The sequence below is a fragment of the Lepidochelys kempii genome, chromosome 11 (assembly GCF_965140265.1).
Source record: "Lepidochelys kempii isolate rLepKem1 chromosome 11, rLepKem1.hap2, whole genome shotgun sequence".
In the NCBI taxonomy this organism is placed as follows: domain Eukaryota; kingdom Metazoa; phylum Chordata; order Testudines; family Cheloniidae; genus Lepidochelys; species Lepidochelys kempii.
The window spans coordinates 62,509,631-62,528,741 of record NC_133266.1 but is presented as its reverse complement, the minus strand read 5'-3'; the positions used below and the strand labels follow the sequence as shown (position 1 = coordinate 62,528,741).

The 19,111-nt window shown below is 40.8% G+C and overlaps 1 protein-coding gene across 6 annotated transcripts in view; it reads right to left on the bottom strand.

Annotated features, from left to right (window-relative positions):
- Window positions 1–381: 381 nt before the first annotated feature.
- Window positions 382–19,111, bottom strand: part of ZDBF2 (zinc finger DBF-type containing 2) — a 39,538-nt gene continuing 20,808 nt past the window's right edge. For all 6 annotated transcript variants that reach the window (XM_073306549.1, XM_073306545.1, XM_073306546.1 and 3 more), the window contains one exon: window positions 382–14,191. In XM_073306549.1, coding sequence (XP_073162650.1) covers window positions 11,428–14,191 — 2,764 coding nt within the window. In that variant the 3' untranslated portion in view covers window positions 382–11,427. The remainder of the gene's footprint in view (window positions 14,192–19,111) is intronic.

Genomic DNA, 19,111 nt, shown 5'->3' with positions numbered 1-19,111 from the left:
CAGGGAGCTGGCAGGTCATATGGGGCTGGTACTCCTAATCTCTAAATGCATTTTAGCAGCTGAAAACACCTAGAATATCTATTAAATGCTATCCTAAAAATATTATCTTTCAATGTAAGCAATTGCTGTCATTAACCCAGGAGCTTGGGGTAAAATCCTGTTTCCACTGAAGTCAATGGTAAAACTCCCTTTGACTTCAATGGGGCCAGGATGTCACTAATTATGAGACTATGAATGTCCACATCAATTATGACTGGGCCAGCCATGAGACAAGAGGTTGTCTAGGAAAAAGAATAAATTGTGTTGATCTCTCCAGAATAAATAGTGCCAGCTGATGATATATTAATCATATTTCATGAATAAAGAAACAAAAATGCAAAATTCAGTCTTTATTTTATTAGAACAGGACTTGTGATGTTTTGTGGTTGGAGGAATGAACAAACTCATATCTGTAAAACATTAAAGACAAACAAGAAAGAAAACCTTTGCTTTCTGGGCATGCTCAGACCTATGCCACTGGAAAGCTTCCAGGAAGAGGTGATCTAAAATACTGTAATTTATAACAAATCAACTGACAGCACAAAACAAATTTCTGCATACATTACAAAATGATATATTTTTTACTTTATTTTCCCAATCCAATCCATAATTATAAACAGGCATTCAATTGTTAGGATGTTCTCTCCTCTTCTGGAATAACTCTTAGTTCATTTGGTCCCATACTAGACATTCCTGTTATTTGTTTCCAGATAGAAGGTAAAAAAATTTAATGGCAGAAAATGCAAAAAGGAGCTAACGCAAACAAAGATGCCTTAAGGGGAAATGGGCAAAAACAGGAAATCTGAAAAACCAGTAGGATTAAGAAAAATATTAATAAAATGGAAAAGCCATCAAACTGCAGCATTGCACAAGGCCAGCAATCAACACATAAGACAAAGTGAGTTTGTAATAACAGTAACAGTAAGTGACTGAAGAGTCAGAGACAGAAAAGAGGGAAAGAATTACAGCATCAAAGGAGAAAATTCAAAATAAAGATAAGAAAAATAATGTGAAAATATTAAGCACAAAATGACAGTACCCAGCTGGGCACCAGTTCAGCAATGTACTTAAATACATGTGTAACTCTGAGTAGTTCTGTTCACTCAGTTATGCACATACTTAAATACCTTTCTGAATCAGGGCCTCAAAAAGGAACATTTTGATACTATGGTCATGAGAACATCATATACAAATTAATACAGGCAAATTAGCTAGAAAGAACTGGAGAGGAAAAAATCAAAACAGAACAAGAATTGGAGGGGGAAATTGCTAAATTTATATTAGATTGTAAGCTCTTTGAGGCACGAACTATCCTTTTGTTCTATGTTTAGACATAGCACAATGGGATCCAAGTCCATAATTGGGCCCCCGGATGCTACAGTAATGCAAATAAACAAAAAATAATAATAAAAATTTCAGTGGGGAAGAAAAGCCAGGTTTTAAATGGTGGAGAGAGCATGGCAGGGAAGTCAGACAAGTCACAAATTTGTTTTAATCAATGAAATGTGAAAAAAATTGTAAAAGTCAATTATATATAACATGGACCAAGAAACAGGGCTCGGAACTATTCCCTTTCGGCTGTTAGTCTAAGTTTTCACTAAATTTACTTTAATGAATAGTAGCAAAAAAGACCACTTCTATAAAAATACCCCCCTCCCCCCCAGGCCATTCCCCCTTTTTTGCTTCCCTGCATGAATCTGGGTTGAGGCTTTCAGTGTATGCAAATGATTTAGATACACTGGGTGAAATCCTGGCCGCACTGAAGTCAGAAGGAATATTTCCATTGCCTTCAACATGATCAGAATTTCACTCACATCCCTTCCCCCATTTTCACTGGATCAGATTCTACCATCTTTATTCAGGTCTTTTGTTTTCAGTGGGACTACTCATGAAATAAGGTACTATTTAACATGAATAATGGTAGCAGAATCTGACCCATTCATTTTAATGGGAGATGTGTATCTAGGGAACACATCTCAACCACTTTGAAAATGTCAGCCCTGCTCTTTTTAAACAAATGACTCTCACCGACCTCAAACACACACACATTGGCTTCCTCTGAGCATCCTTTGCCACGACCTCCCCTCAGCTTTCTTTCCGAGTTTCTATATTTACCTCTGATGTCATTGTTTTCTCTTTCTTTCATATTCAGTGAGCATGCACAGAAAAGGTCTTTAACAGTCAGAAGTCAGGTATATAAAGAATTTTTACATACAATAAATGTGATTTTGCCACTATTACAGCAATAGTTTTCCAAAACTTATACTCCAAGTACTTTTTTTTTTTCTTTAAAAAAATAAGCTGTTACTCTTCATACTGGTTTTAAAGGAAAATATATAATTATTTAAACTCTTATTTAAATATAGTCAATTATTTAATTTGTTAAAAAAATCACTGACTTAGGGCCCTATTTACAAAAGGCTTTTCATGCAAAAATGCATAACATTTTTTATATTATAAAGTCTTCAACATGTGGATATTACGAGGTTCCAAGGGAAAGTTGTGTATGTGAGAGAAGCACAAGTTTACAGCTGATAACATGAAGGACAGTCCATTTACTGACCGTAAAAATTTTTATATATATATATATATATATAAAAATAAAAACACAATTGTTCTCAAGTAGAATGTGCACAAAACCCCATTTACAAACAGAACTATGCGTATCCGAAAACGAGTCAGAACAGGTTAGGTAGAGAGGACATTCTTATACCATAAAAATATATGTCAGCATGAAATTTATCTAAGGTACTAACTTAGTTTAACACTTCGATTTAAAACATAAGTTTACCTCTAAAGAAAACCCTTTTGCTTTAAAACTTTTATTTAAAAATTAACTTTACTATAAAAATCTTTCCTTTACAACTTTGATTTTTAAAAAAAACAGTTACATTATTAGACAAAATATCAAATTATAGAGGCACAATTAGTTAATGGGGCTACCAGTGGCAGCTGTTTTTCTTTTTTTAAAAAAGAAACCCTTATTTCCAGTGATTTATAACATGGTCCTAAGATTCTGTCTTGAACTGACAAGTGTATAAGAAGGCCTCTGGGAAAATAAAAGCTATTTCTAAAGTTAAAAAAAAATAACCATGAGTTATAAAAGAATCTAATCTCTGGTGATGTAAATACATGCAACCTCTTATTTAACATGGGAATTATGCACATGCATCAAAAGAAGAGATGAGTATTAATTTAAAAAAACCCTATTAGTTGTTTATGGTGCTTTTTTATTTAATAAAACTCAAAAATGGTGTTTTTTAAAACCAATATTTTGAAGTCCATTAAGTCTCTAACTCAAACTAGTGACCATGGGCACTTTGGAAAAATGCAAATAAACCAGTTGTTTAAACTTTTTCTTTTTGCATATGCACAATCATCCTGTGCACTGGCAAGAAGATGTATAATAAGGCTAGATGGGTATTTTCCATTCCAAATTACTGCTATTTTTTGTTTAATTTTCAAATGGATTTCAGAAAATTCCAAACAATTTTGTATGGTTTATTGAGTTGTAAATCTGCAAATTAAGGTGCTGATCCTGAAGATATTATAAGTACATGCTATACTTGACCCAGGTGAAGTTCAAAGTGCAGAAGTATTTGCAGGATCGGGGTCTGCAAATTCTAAACATGCCTTGACAAAAGAGGCTGTCACTATAATAGTTCTAAAAAGAAAAAAGGCTATAGGCTTTTCTACTGTTGCCTTCAGAGCTGGGTGGTCGTAGCGTGGCGGCTGCTGGCTGGAAGCCCAGCTCCGAAGGGAGCAGCAGCACAGAAGTAAAGGTGGCATGACATGATATTACCACTCTCTTTTCTATGTTGCTGCTGGCAGTGACGCTGCCTTCAGAGCTGGGCTCCCAGCCAGCAGCCACAGAACTTCCTGCAGCCCGGAGAGGTTCCCAGAGGTGGTGTGACCTGTGCAGAAGAAGAGGAAGTCCCATCCCTTCCCACCCTAGCCAGAACTAGGAGCTGGAACCCAGCGCATGGTAGGAGCCCCCGACTGGGGCTCCCACAGCCCTACCCTTCCCCAGCTCTGGGCCCAGTGCTTGGGAGTTAAAGCAGTCTTAGTGGGGGGGACGGGGGTGAGAGCACAGTGCCCTCCTGACCATGGCACCCTGGAAGATTACCCACATCGCCCACCGTAAGGCCAGCTCTGCTGCCCCCAAGTGATGACCCCACTCATACTATGCTACTCCCACTTTTGCACTGCTGGTGGTGGCAGCTCCGTCTTCAGAGCTGGACGCCTGGCCAGCAGCTGCCACTCTCTGGCCGCCCAGTTCTGAAGGCAGCACAAATATAAGGGGGGGGGGCAATACTGTGACCACCCTACAATAGCCAGATTTCACAGGGGAGACCAAATTTCACGGTCCAAGGTGTGTTTTTCATGTCTGTGAATTTGGTAGGGACCCACCTAGAGATATGTGGAATTGTTAAGACCGTTAATAACCAACCATAAGTCAGTATGGAGTAGGATTATTTTAAAACTGCAGTTAAGTATTTACAAAATAGTCCTTAGCTGACTAAACTCTCATGGCCTTAGATTGTTTTTAAAAATATTTTACTAAGTTTTAAAAAGAAGGAAACTCTCAACTACAGTAAACTAAGTTTAAGTAAAAACAGGTCTGCTCTAAATACACAAAAAAACCAAAAGGGCTTCACAGTTAAGGCTGAAATTCAGGATAACCCACTGCTATTCACACTCACTAGTACAAACTTTTTCTCTGATCTATTCAAGAATGCGAAGGTGAATTATGAAACAAACCATTAAGCTAAATTTTCAGATTTAACTCTAAATTTCTTTTGGTTTTTGAGGTTTCATTAGGACCATCCATGTTGCTTGTATAGCACTGGAAAGATTATTTCTTTACCAACACCATTCATTATTGCTAGAGTGAAAGTCCACAGTGCTCTAGTTTTGTCCAATAAAGCTGGACATGGTTTTAGAAAAACACTAAATTACACAACTTGCTACAATACTGTAATCGTATATTTGTTGAAGACACTATTGCAGTGATCTGCTTTGTATCATACTGTATTAAACTGCTGTTGAAACAGTCTTGAAAATGTATTGTATGTGTAATTAGATGTGAATATACACATACAAACACAAATACATATTCCCTACAACTTAATATTACTCCATTTAATTTCTAGCACAATTGTTTAATCATATTTTTACACTTTACAATTGTGAGGAAAGGTAGGCACAATAAATAATGTTGATTCTACATGATACTTTATTATAGTCTAATGCAGCATAATGCACTGTATTTAGTATCACACAATACAATATGATACAATTCAAGCTCAGTTTGTCTCCTGTAAAGGGTGATGGTGCACTGAAGTGTAGTAAATAGGGTCCTAAGTGCTTAATTTAAACAAATACACAATTTCTGTAACTTTACACACTAGAAGAGGAGATTACTTACCCTCGAGATGGGTGGTCCCTATCTGTATTCTGCAGAGGATTTATGCATGCATGCCATGACTCCAGAGCCAGACAAACTGAAAGTAGTAGTGTCCTTTGGTCTGCACATGCACCCCTCCTTTGCCCCATGGATTTGTCCAAAGCGATAAAAGGTGGACCGAACAGACCACGTCTCCAGTTCCTTCTCCACCGCAAAGTGAATAGATCCACAGCAGAGGGGAAAGTGGAATACAGATAGACACCTACATCTCAAAGAACCTCCAGTTACAGGTAAGTAACCTGTTCTTCTTCAAGTCATGGTCCTTATTGTATTCCACTGAGTGTGAGGAAGAGGAAAAATAAGGACCCCTATATGCCTGAAGTGGGCTGTCATGACAGAGAAAACCTTGGTGAAGATCTGGGAAGCAGTGGTGAGTCAAATGGTAGGACCCTGCACTGAAAATGCTGAAGACCCAACATGAGCCTCAGGAATCTCCTGGGGGTTGGATGGATATCTATGTGAAAATAGAGCCGTAAACCCACATGCCTTTTTCTAGAGAAGGTGTGATGGCTGCTAAGGTAACCATACTAAACTTGGGCTTGCAGATGAAGTGGCTGAAGTGACGTAGGTCCAGGATTGGTCTCCAGGCACTCTTTTCCTTGAGTACCTGGAAGTAAGTGGAATAACCCTGTGCCCTGATAGTTCGGAAGAATGTGCTCTATTGCTCCCCTTTGCAGTAGAGGGAGTCTATTTTTAGGGCAAGGATGCTGTCATGAGAGTGGTCCCTGAAAAGGGATCAAAGCAGGGGATCTGGATGAAGTAGTGTGGTAACTTGTATAACCATAGTAGATGTCATCCAGGACCCACTTATCAGTTATTATTGCACTCCAAGCTGGTAAGAAGAGTGCTAGATGACCCCCCAAAGGGGGTGGGTTGGTTCCATGGCAGAGGGCCTGGTGGTTGACAGTTCTCTAGTGGTACACAGAAATATTGCTTTGGAGAGGACTGCATGGAAGACGACAAAGACGGAGAAGCCGGGCCTGGAGGGTGGGATTCGTTGGGTCTTCTGGCACTTACAAGGAGGTTTATATGGCCTCTGATGGAAGAACTAGGGAGAAGTGAATCACTGTGGGTGGTGGGCAGTAGAATTTTTGCTGGCGTACAAGTGTATAGATACCCAGCAATCTAAGTGTGGCTCTGGAATCCTTGAGGGAATGGAGGGATTTGTTGGTTTTCTGATTAAACAGGTGACTCATCAAAAGGAAGGTCCTCAATGGAAGGACAAGGAGTAATGGTCTCAAGTTGCAGGGGGGGAGGTTTAGGTTGGATATTAGGAAAAACTTTTTCACTAGGAGGGTGGTGAAACACTGGAATGCGTTGCCTAGGGAGGTGGTGGAATCTCCTTCCTTAGAAGTTTTTAAGGTCAGGCTTGACAAAGCCCTGGCTGGGATGATTTAATTGGGTATGGGTCCTGCTTTTGAGCAGGGGGTTGGACTAGATGACCTCCTGAGGTCCCTTCCAACCCTGATATTCTATGATTCTATGATTCAATGGTATTCTGCACATCTCTGGGAAAACTGCATGAGTGAAGCCATGATTCCCTTCGCATGACAATGCCTGTGGATAATTGAGCGTAAAGTGGTATCTGCAGCATTCATAGCCGACTGAAGCACCATTCTAGCCACCAGCTTACTCTCCTCCAGGATAGACTGGAAACATGCTCAATCTTGCGAGGCAGCTTTTCAGTAAAGTCCCTCACTTTACCATTGTTATTTGACCACCAAGGCTTGGTAGTTTGAAATTGGAATTGGAGGCTTGCTGAAGAGAAGACCTTGCATCCCAGAAGCTCTAAATGTTTGCCCTGCTTATCTGTCGGGTGGAGCACAGATGTTGGTGTCTGGAGCATTCCGTTGCTGCTTGCACCATGAGAGAATTGGGGTGGGGAAAGAAAACTCTGACCCCTGGGTTGGTATGTAGTATCTCTTCTCTGTGTGCAAGTGGCTGGGGTATGCCAAACCATTCAAGCTGGCTGAAGAATAGCTTTGTTGACTGGTAGGGCAACCCTGCTCAGTACCAAGGAATGAAAGATGTCCAGGCGTTGATGCAGCTTGTCTTGTACTTCCTCCAGTGGACTATGAAGCTCGTCCGCCATTCTTTGCAGGAGTTCTTGGAACTGGCAAAAATCACCAGGAGACAAGGGGGAGGCTGAAGTGACTGCAGCATTTGAAGAGGATGAAGGGAAGCATTCCTGCTCCAGCGGTACCGTTGGAACAGGACTGAGTAGTTCATCCTCCATAACTTCTTCAGAGCGTCTGCTCAAGGGTGCCCCAACGGGGACAGAGGCAAAGCCTCCCACGTGGAACAGGAAAGTTCTGAGAGTAGGTACTGAGATCAGGACCCTCAATAGGGCCAGAAAGACTGATCCTGTGGATGTTGCGGAGGGCCCCATGCTGAAGGCAACCAGTGGCTTCTCTGTTGTTGGGGGGAGGGGTATTGCCACTCCACTGGCAGTCCCTTTGGGTACTCATACTGGAAGTAGGGAATGGGCAGTTCTCATGCTCTGTCAGAATCCAAGGACGAAAAGAACTCAGATCCTGGTTCCAATGGCAGTACCGTTGGAAGTGTGCAATCCACAGAAGGAGGCATCCAAGTGGGGCCTGGCTGTGGCAAGTGCCAGACAGGAGATCAGACTTATAAGAACATAAGAATGGCCATACTGGGTCAGACCAAAGATCCATCCAGCCCAGTATCCTGTCTACCAACAGTGGCCAATGCCAGGTGCCCCAGAAGGAGTGAACCTAACAGGTAATGATCAAGTGATCTCTCTCCTGCCATCCATCTCCACCCTAGGGACACCATTCCTTACCCATCCTGGCTAATAGCCATTAATGGACTTAGCCTCCATGAATTTATCCAGTTCTCTTTTAAATCCTGTTATAGTCCTAGCCTTCACAACCTCCTCAGGCAAGGAGTTCCACAGGTTGACTGTGCGCTGAGTGAAGAAGAACTTCCTTTTCTTTGTTTTAAACCTGGTGCCCATTAATTTCATTTGGTGGCCCCTAGATCTTATATTATGGGAACAAGTAAATAACTTTTCCTTATTCACTTTCTCCACACCACTCATGATTTTATATACCTCTATCATATCCCCCCTTAGTCGCCTCTTTTCCAAGATGAAAAGTCCTAGCCTCTTTAACCTCTCCTCATATGGGACCTGTTCCAAATCCCTAATTATTTTAGTTGCCCTTTTCTGAACCTTTTCTAATGCCAGTATATCTTTTTTGAGATGAGGGGACCACATCTGTATGCAGTATTCAAGATGTGGGCATACCAAGGATTTATATAAGGGCAATAAGATATTCTCCGTCTTATACTCTATCTCGTTTTTACTGATTCCTAACATCCCGTTTGCTTTTTTGACTGCGGCTGCACACTGCATGGACGTCTTCAGAGAACTATCCACAAGGATTCCAAGATCTTTCACCCTATTTGTTGTAGCTAAATTTGCCCCCCTCATATTGTATGTATAGTTGGGGTTATTTTTTCCAATGTGCATTACTTTACATTTATCCACATGAAATTTCATTTGCCATTTTGTTGCCCAATCACTTAGTTTTGTGAGATCTTTTTGAAGTTCTTCACAGTCTGCTTTGGTCTTAACTATCTTGAGCAGTTTAGTATCATCTGCAAACTTTGCCACCTCACGGTTTACCCCTTTCTCCAGGTCATTTATGAGTAAGTTGAATAGGATTGGTCCTAGGACTGATCCTTGGGGAACACCACTAGTTACCCCTCTCCATTCTGAAAATTTACCATTTATTCCTACCCTTTGTTCCCTATCTTTTAGCTAGTTCTCAATCCATGAAAGAATCTTCCCTCTTATCCCATGACAACTTAATTTACGTAAGAGCCTTTGGTGAGGGACCTTGTCAAAGGCTTTCTGGAAATCTAAGTACACTAAGTCCACTTGATCCCCCTTGTCCACATGTATGTTGACCCCTTCACAGAACTCTAACAGATTAGTAAGACCTGATTTCCCTTTACAAAAACTATGTTGACTTTTGCCCAACAATTTATGTTCCTCTCTGTGTCTGACAATTTTATTCTTTATTATTGTTTCAACTAATTTGCCTGGTACGGATGTTAGACTTACCACTCTGTAATTGCCAAGATCACCTATAGAGTCCTTTTTAAATATTGATGTTATATTAGCTATCTTCCAGTCATTGGGTACGGAGGCTGATTTAAAAGGACAGGTCACAAACCATAGTTAATAGTTCTGCAATTTCACATTTGAGTTCTTTCAGAACTCTTGGGTGAATGCCATCTGGTCCCAGTGACTTGTTACTGTTAAGTTTCTCAATTAATTCCAAAACCTCTTCTAGTGACACTTCAATCTGTGACAATTCCTCAGATTTGTCACCTACAAAAGATGGCTCAGGTTTGGGAATCTCCCTAACATCCTCAGCCATGAAGGCTGAAGAAAAGAATTCGTTTAGTTTCTCTGTAGTGACTTTATCGTCTTTAAGTGCTCCTTTTGTATCTCGACCATCCAGGGGCCCAACTGGTTATTTAGCAGGCTTCCTGCTTCTGATGTACTTAAAAAACATTTCGTTATTACCTTTTGAGTTTTTGGCTAGCTGTTCTTCAAACTCCTTTTTGTCTTTTCTTATTACATTTTCACACTTAATTTGGCAGTGTTTATGCGCCTTTCTATTTACCTCACTAGGATTTGACTTCCACTTTTTAAAAGATGCCTTTTTATCTCTCACTGCTTTTCTAGGTGCAGGTGGCAGAGGAAGGTGCGAACATCTTGGTTCCGCCACGGCAAACCGCTCATGTGACTCCGGTGCTTTCTCCAAGCATCCCTGTGTCAACGGTTCCTGTTCTGTAGCGAGCACCAGAGCAGAAGACTGTCCAAGAAGTGGTGGATCCCTTGTTTTAAAGGAAGCTGACACTGAAGGCATGTGCAGCTTGGTTCTCTGTACTGGCAAATCTGTTGGTCTGCATAAGTTTTGTGTCATACGTGGACACCTTGGAACATGCTGCTTCTCTGTGGCTGGAACTCATGGAAGGCACATCATTCTTTTTTGGCTCGGAGGAAGACTTGCCTCCATGCTTATGTGCATGCTTCCTTGCCTCCGAACTAGGCCCTGGCATGGGGTCCATAGCAGCGGTACCACCAGAGCCAGGTTCAAGCTCTGAAATATGGGCTTCTCCCAAGCAGTAGAAGCAGCACTGGTGCTCATTGCTGATGGAGAACAAAACGGGGGCAGGAAGTGCAAATCCTGAATCCTGGCATTTTTGGCATAATCTAGTACCGGTGTGTGGGGTTGCTGGGGATTAAAAAAAAACAGATTCCCCCAAAAGTCCAAATCCTACAAAAACTATTACTAAAAACTTAACTACCTAAGAAACAGTAATGACAGCAGAATAAAAAACTAACTATAGACAATTTCTAAAACATTTTTCTTTTAAAAGTGCAGAGACGAGAGGACATTAGCAGCTCTGACTTGGACCATGCAGTTGTGAGAAGGAACTGGAGATGCAGTCCGTCCACCCGACCCTTTGTCACCTAGGATGAATCCGCAAGGCAAGGGTGCATGCGCAGACCAATGGACACTACTAATTCAAACTCTCCAGCTCCAGACGCATGGCACACATGCAAATTCTCAGTGGAATTCAATAGGGACCATCATTCAAAGAAAAACAGTGCAATATGTAGTGTGCCCATATTCCAACATGAAATTAGTTTGTTGCTACAGTAGTTTATTACTGGACCTTTGATCCATCGTATCTGCAGTTCTGGCACATCACCTGGATTTTGTATAATCACCTTCTGTTCACTCTCTTTTTCCTCAGCCTATTCCCAGGTGTTGGGTAAGTAAAAGTTTGTTGTTGTTTTATTGGCTAGCTATCTATTGGTAAAACAAGACAGCCTCCCAATACAGGTATACTAGAAGTTTTTCCAGAGGGCTATTTCACAATGCTGGGGAGACCCTTATCTCCCAGCTCCTAACTTTGGAAGAAGCTAGTTCTGGCTTCTTCGGAAAAGACCCTGCTGTGATTTTCTGCCTCTTTTCAGTAATCCCTGAAATGACTGTAGAGTTCAAAAATGTCCTCCTGGGTTTCCTCCTAACATTTAGCTTTTTAGCATCAAGTTTTTCCTTTTTGAGGTGCTTTCCCAAAGTAGGTTTCCTTGTCTGGTGCCTATGGATGGAGAAGACAGAAGAAGATTTTTGGGCACAAGAGGAGAGCTTCCCTCTTATCTGCTCCTTTTTTCGCTTTTTAGTTCTGGATGCTTGTTTGCATGGGGCTACTCTACTTCCTCTTCTCACAAGGCCACAGTTGACAGACATGGGTACTGAAGCCTTTTTGGAAAAACCTGGTTCCCTACTAGTGCCTTCTTTCCGCTTCCACATTGTCTTTGAATTCTCCCTCTCCAACCATTCGCTCCTGATTGATTTCAAAGGTATTTTGGCAACCCTGCTATTAATTGGGGTTAATCTAACATCTCCTTCTATCTGAGACTGATGGGAGTTGAAAGGTGAAATGACTAAGTGTTTATAGGACTTCTCTGAGTGAACAAATACCGGAAAATCAGACCTTTCTGTGGAAATGGAAGATCCATCGGTCCTCAGACTTGAATTCATATCATTCCCTTTAACTGGATCTGACAGGAAAGCCGCTGAAGAGGAACTATAGAAGCCTGGCCAATTGAAGGATTTAGATGGTGTATATTCTTTCTGCGTATCAGATAGTTTCTTCGTGTTTGCATCGAGGCTTAGACTCCTGAACAGTTGTCGAACATGGGAGGGCTTTTTGGCTTTTTCTCTAACTGTGCTCTTGGGAGGTGTTTTCAGAATTCGATTTGTCAGTGGGTCATAATACTTAAGAGAACATTGTTTGTATCTGTACCTTACAGAGTCCTTGCTGTCTGTGGAGTTGTGATTTCTCCTCATTTTGGGAGCATCTATGGGTTTGCCTTTATATTGTTTAATCTCTGGACATGAAAGGACATAAACCACTGTCTTGGGCTGCAGAGGGCTCATAATTTTGGTATATGCTTCAGGAAGCTTGAGGGCACATAGTCTGGTTTTCATGTTTGAAATTCTTTCATTCTCTGACCAAATAATGTTTGCTTTCTGATCTGGTGGATCAGACTCCTTTCTAATGATTTTTCTTTTTACTACTGGATAGTTCACTAAACTGGTTTGGGTTCCATGGCTGACTTTGACCACTTGGCATCTTGAAGCAAGGCGCCACGTCCTCTTTCTAGGTATCTGAAGTATTTGTGGGTTGCATAGTGTATCAGAGGCCAACAAGTTATCAAAATCAGAACCACCACTTACAGCATCATTAAATTCTGGCAATGCTTTAACTGATGAAGTTTCTGTTCTGTTACCTGTAACAATGTCACTCTTCCTTTCATCTTTCTGCTTCTTCCTCATCCTCTTCCCCGTACAGTTGGCAGAGGGTTCACTGTTGAAATGACAATGGAAACGACCCTCCTTGAAATCACGCACAAGTGCTTCAATTTTTATATCATCTTCATACATTATCTGGGACCACGTCTTTCCCACAAATGAAGGAGGCACATGAGGCAGAGCTGGAAGAACTGGTTCCTCATTATGAATTATTATATCCTGTGTTGCTGCTTCTGTTTGCTCCACTGAACCACCTTTTAGAACAGAACTAAGTTGGGTTCCATAGTTTCTATCTTCCAGGTTTACTTGGACCTCTTTTAGGAATTCTATATCATTTGTAGCTGCCTTGGGTAGGCCTGCTCCTGAGCAAATAGGTGCCTCACAATTAAAACTCATTTCAGAGCCCTCTAGACTACTGTGATCCAGAAGTGATGAAATATTTAAATAGGAATTACTCTCTTCATCTTTGCAAGACAACTTATTAGGTGGAGCTCCATGGCAGTACTTCAGAATGACTTCTTCAATTATCCTATCTACTGAAGTTTCATCAACCCTGCTCACCTTGATGTCTTTGTTTCTTGTTAACTGTGGGGATGCCCCAAAACTTAGTGAGTTGCTAGTAACCACAAGATCCCTGAGACAGAAGTCAGACACCAAAGTTTCATCCTGAGATTGTAAACGATCTAGTTTAAAAAAAGATTGACCTGAGATAATATATGAAGAGTTGCCTTGGTTGCAGGTAGGATTCTGATGTGAAAATGAAGGGTTTTTTGGGTGGACTGATGCCAGAACAGGATTAGGATTTGTGTTTAATAATCCATCCTTATGGCATACATCCTTCTGCATGTGATCATATCTGCTACTTGGAATCAAATTTGATGTTGCTGAGTACCTAATATTTTTTGCAATTACAGGGCTAACAGGAGAACTGTGACATAAAGGAGTGCTACGCAAATGGTGAGATACTGGGCTCACAGCTGTAAACTGGCCATCACAGCTACTATTTGCAATTTGAGCACCATCCATTACTGTATGTTTTTTCTCATTGCTACAGATGTCCAAAGTTTGCTGGGATATTTCTAAGATGTGTTCCTGTCCCATCTTTAGTTTTTGGATAAATGTCTGTGGCACAGAAATTGACTTTATGCCCTCCTGAGATCTGCAAGGAGAAGGGGAGCATGATTTAACAATGGATTCACGGTCTGTGCCAGGCATCTCCCGTATGCTTCTTACCACCTCTTTCTCCTCTTCTGGAAGCAGGAAAACATCCCGGGGAACCATTGGGGAGGTGGGAAATGGCATGTCATCATATGTTGGTCTGGAAAAAACAAACTGTATAAATGTTGTAAATACATTTAAAGCTTTTCAAACAGAGGAATTAAGAGTTCCATAACCATTATTAAGTATAGTGCATTATGATTAAGAACAAACTCAAATCACTACCTACAGTGCTTTACAAAGCAAAGCTTCAAGAAAAGAAAGGAAACAAAGACAATGTTTCATAAAGCACCCCAAAGACAGAAGACAAACTGGGCATTTGTCTGATTCCATAAAGCAGGGGTGGGCAATCTTTTTGGCCTGAGGGCCACATCTGGGTATGGAAATTGTATGGTGGGCCATGAATGCTCAGAAATTGGGGGTAGTGGTGAAGGAGAGGGTGAGTGCTCCGGATTGGGGGGGGGGCTCTAGGATGGGGCCAGAAATTAGGAGTTCAGAGTGTGAGGGGCGCTCCGGGCTGGAGCAGGGGGTGGGTTGAGGGGTTTGGGATGCAGTAGGGTGCTCCAGGCTGGGACTGAGGGGTTCGGAGGGCGGAAGGGGGAAATCAGGGTTGGGGCAGGGGGTGAGGGCTCTGGTCTAGGGCCGTGGATGAGGGGTTTGGGGTGGACAGGAGGGGAATCTGGACTGGGATCAAGGGGTTTGGAGGGCGGGAGGGGGATCAGGGCGGGGCTCCGGGCAGTGCTTGCCTCAAGCATTTCCCGGAAGCAGCAGCATGTCCCCCCTCTGGCTCCTACGCGGAGTAGTGGCCAGGCAGCTCTGCGCACTGCCCTGTCCAAAGGCGCTGCCCTTGCAACTCCCATTGGCCAGGAACCGCAGCCAAAGGGAGGGGTGGGGATAGCGTGCGGAGCTCCCTGGCTGCTCCTATGCATAGGATGGGGGACGTTGGCACATTCCCGGGAGCCGCGCCAAGAGGGGCAAGCCCCCAACCCCACTCCCCGGTGGGAACTTGAGAGCCAGATTAAAAAGGTCTGACCAGCTGTAGTTCGCCCACCCCTGCCATAAAGGATCAGGTAGATATTATTTTCACCCTCTCCTAGCAGGGAGCTTTTCAGAATGGCTAAAAACATATTAGTATCATTATTCTACAAATGATAGCAGAGAAAGGGAACAGAAAATATTTTTCTTCTTTTAATCCCATTGATTTATAAAGAACAATTAAGTTATTTTATAATGTATACTATATAAATGTATAGGTTTCAGAGTAGCAGCCGTGTTAGTCTGTATTCGCAAAAAGAAAAGGAGGACTTGTGGCACCTTAGAGACTAACCAATTTATTAGAGCATAAGCTTTCGTGAGCTACAGCTCACTTCCTCAGATGCATCTGAGGAAGTGAGCTGTAGCTCACGAAAGCTTATGCTCTAATAAATTGGTTAGTCTCTAAGGTGCCACAAGTCCTCCTTTTCTTTTTATATAAATGTATAGTTGATCTACTAATCATGCGGCTGTACAGTGCTTTATAAGCATCTTTGTACATAAACTCTTCTTTTAAGAGTGGTTCTCTGAAATATGACTCTGCAAATATCATTATGGGGTTCCACAGAGGGAGCAAATCTGTGGAGTAAGGAGCAAGCATTTCTAACTAGCCACTTTTCATTGTACAATCATTGTACTGTCTCACTACCTAAAGTTTCACTGTACAGTCTCATCATAAGGATTTACTCCAATACAGACATTAAAATGTTTGCTGATTGAAAGTTGGCAGACAAATTCTCAGCGTGGGAGAATTATTGCCTTCAACAGTAAAACATTCAGTTTGGCTATTTTTTCAAAATTATATTTGTATGTAACAATCAAAATGTTTATATAGCTCAAAAGTGTTTCAATTTTGAAACTAAAAAGTACATGCCATTAATTCATTAAAAAACAAAATAATTATCCTGTTTAGAAACATGCAATTTCTTTAATCTAAGCATTTATAAAGATTTTAACATGTACAGTAGTAGAGATACACCTCACTGATAGGTGTGTATAGTTCTAATGAATCATTTTATCAATTTTTTTTAAATCTACTTTTAAAATGTTAAATGTGGATCCACAGATCAATCCTTCACTCCTTATAACAGCAAACTCAAGAGTTTTCCCCAAGTAAGGAGTGCATTTGGCCCTTAAATGGTCAGCAAGGCCTACTACTAACAAAGGTGCATGTCCAAAAGCAACAAACTTACAGTACTGAAATGCATATCTACCTAGGACACAATAGAAGATCTAAAGGAACTGGTAATACTCACTAGTTAAGTAATACATATTAATTTGTACTAGGCAAAGAGCCTATTTGGAGGGAGGTAGGCTGGTATGGAGAGACATAATTGTCTTTGTCCATGAAGGTCTAGCCAGGTTGAAGGCGTATTACACTCTCACAGTCCTTGGGAGGCAGGCCAGTCCTCACTTACAGACAGCCCCCCAACCTGAAGCAAATACTCACCAGCAACTTCATACCACACCACAGAAACACTAACCCAGGAACCAATCCCTGTAACAAACCCCGTTGCCTACTCTGTCCCCATATGTACTCTAGCGACACCAACAAAGGACCCAACCACATCAGCCACACCATCAGGGGCTCATTCACCTGCATATCTACTAATGCGATATATGCCATCATGTGCCAGCAATGTCTCTCTACCTTGTACATTGGCCAAACTGGACAGTCTCTATGTAAAAGAATAAATGGACACAAATCAGACATCAGGAACGGTAACATACAAAAGTCAGTAGGAGAACACTTCCATCTCCCTGGACATTCAACAACAGATTTAAAACAAAACAAAAAAACCTTCAAAAACAGACTTCAAGGAGAAACTGCAGCGCTACAACTCATTTGCAAACTTAACACCATTAATTTGGGCTTGAAGAGGGACTGGGTGGTTCACTACGAAAGCAATTTTCCCTCTCTTGGTATTGACACTTCCTCACCAATTATTGGGAGTGGATCACATCCACCCTGACTGAATTGGCCTGGTCAACACTGGTTCTCCACTTGTAAGGTAACTCCCTTCTCGTCATGTGCCAGTATATATATTTATGCCTGTATCTGTAATTTTCACTCCATGCATCTGAAAAACCCACGAAAGTTTATGCCCAAATAAATCTTAGTCTTTAAGGTGCCACCAGCCTCCTTGTTGTTTTTGTGGCTACAGACGAACATGGTTACCCCTCTGATACTTTACACTATTTATGATCTTGTAACCTGTACAGCCACCCAAGAAATAAACGGTTAATTCCATTCCTGGAGCAGATACCTTTTACCATATCAGCTCAGAAATTAGAATACTTGCTATCCAATGAAAGCGTGTCAAGTCATATGGACTGCTGCCCTATTTGTCTGGTCAGACATAAAAATATGAAAATAGTATGTGAAAGTTAGGCTACTTTTGACCAAAAGGAAATAGTGTTCTAATATATTTCTCTTGTTTTTGTATATCATTTTAGTGGTGCTGATGTTAGGGAAGGGTTAATCTTGCATATTAATTTGTGTTTCTAAAATTTGTATCTGGTTTTTTGAGTTGTTGATTTAAAAATTATATCTATTGTATTATGTGCAGTGGCCTATGACTCAAACACTACATTAATAAAAACTAAACTGAATCTGTAAACTGTGATACTGGGCAACTGTTTATCCTTTTAAAAAGTCTAGTACTATCAGGATAGTGAATTTGTTTACTTAATAAACTGGCTTATAAAGGAAGTAACAGATTTTAAACTTTTATTAGTTTTTTTTAAATTAAAATTACAGAACTTTGACAAAGTTAATACACATGTACTACAATTAGATAATGCTAATGAGCATAGTAAAAGTAAGTAAATGGACGAATAGTATTGAGGTTGTAACATAAACCAGCCAAAGTCAGATTATCAAAGTTATCACACTCACAAAACATCCTTAACCCACACTATTTTTTCCTCAGAATACAATGAATTAAACAACTGAATGCCATGGAAACCTTAATGTTGGTGTTTGGGTTTTTTGTTTTCTAACTCTGAATTTAAATAAAATGTAGGGCGGATAATAGTTCAACCTCACATTCTGACTTAAACTCACACTATTCTTTCCCCAGGACATCATGAATTAAAGGTTTGAATTTTTAATTTCATGGAAACCTAAACATTGTTTAAATATATATTTTTAGTTTTCAGTCTGTGAATGTAAATACAGTGCATGAGGAGGAGGAAAGACCTAGAGAATCTGCTGCATACAAGAGACTGAAGCACTATTCCCAGAAGCACACCTGGTGCCAAGAATCAGTATCACCGTGATTAACAGTACTCTGACCTACCAGAGCAATGGGGGAGAATTGTTTATAAACTTTTATTTTGGGGACAGCAAAAACAGAAAAGAATCTGCCCGCTCCTTCTTGAGCTAGCTCCACTGCATTTGATTGGTAGTACCATGCTGCAGGAAAGCTTAATGTAATGTTGCAGCATTGCAGCTAGAGTAGCCTGTGGTCATCAAGCACTTGTGCAAAGGAAGCAAATAATTTTGCTCATGTCTTTAAATTATAAATAGCCAGATAGGAACAACAGGAATATAAGTGTGTCCCCAGACATACAGAATACACATATGCACACAGGAACTATATGTATATACACGTGTGCACACACGGACTGCACAATAAATAAATGCCCTCAATTTTTCAGACAGATAAACAGTCAAGGGTTGTAAATATAAACGAAGTGTTATATGCATTATGTCAACATCATTTCTTTATTTTGAGCTGTCCCTTTATACATGAGGAAACCAATTTCAAACCACAAATTAATGCTCTACAAACACTGGAACGTCAACTGTTTAGAGAGTACCGTGGAATGTTACAGATTTGTGACAGCATCCCACAGTATAGCGATTAATGCACTGTCTCCTTGAAAGAAAAAACTGTCAATAGTGTGGAACATTCTTCAGAAATATTCCTCCTTCCATCAATGCAGCACGTAAGAAAATCATAATGGCTAAAACACAGTCATA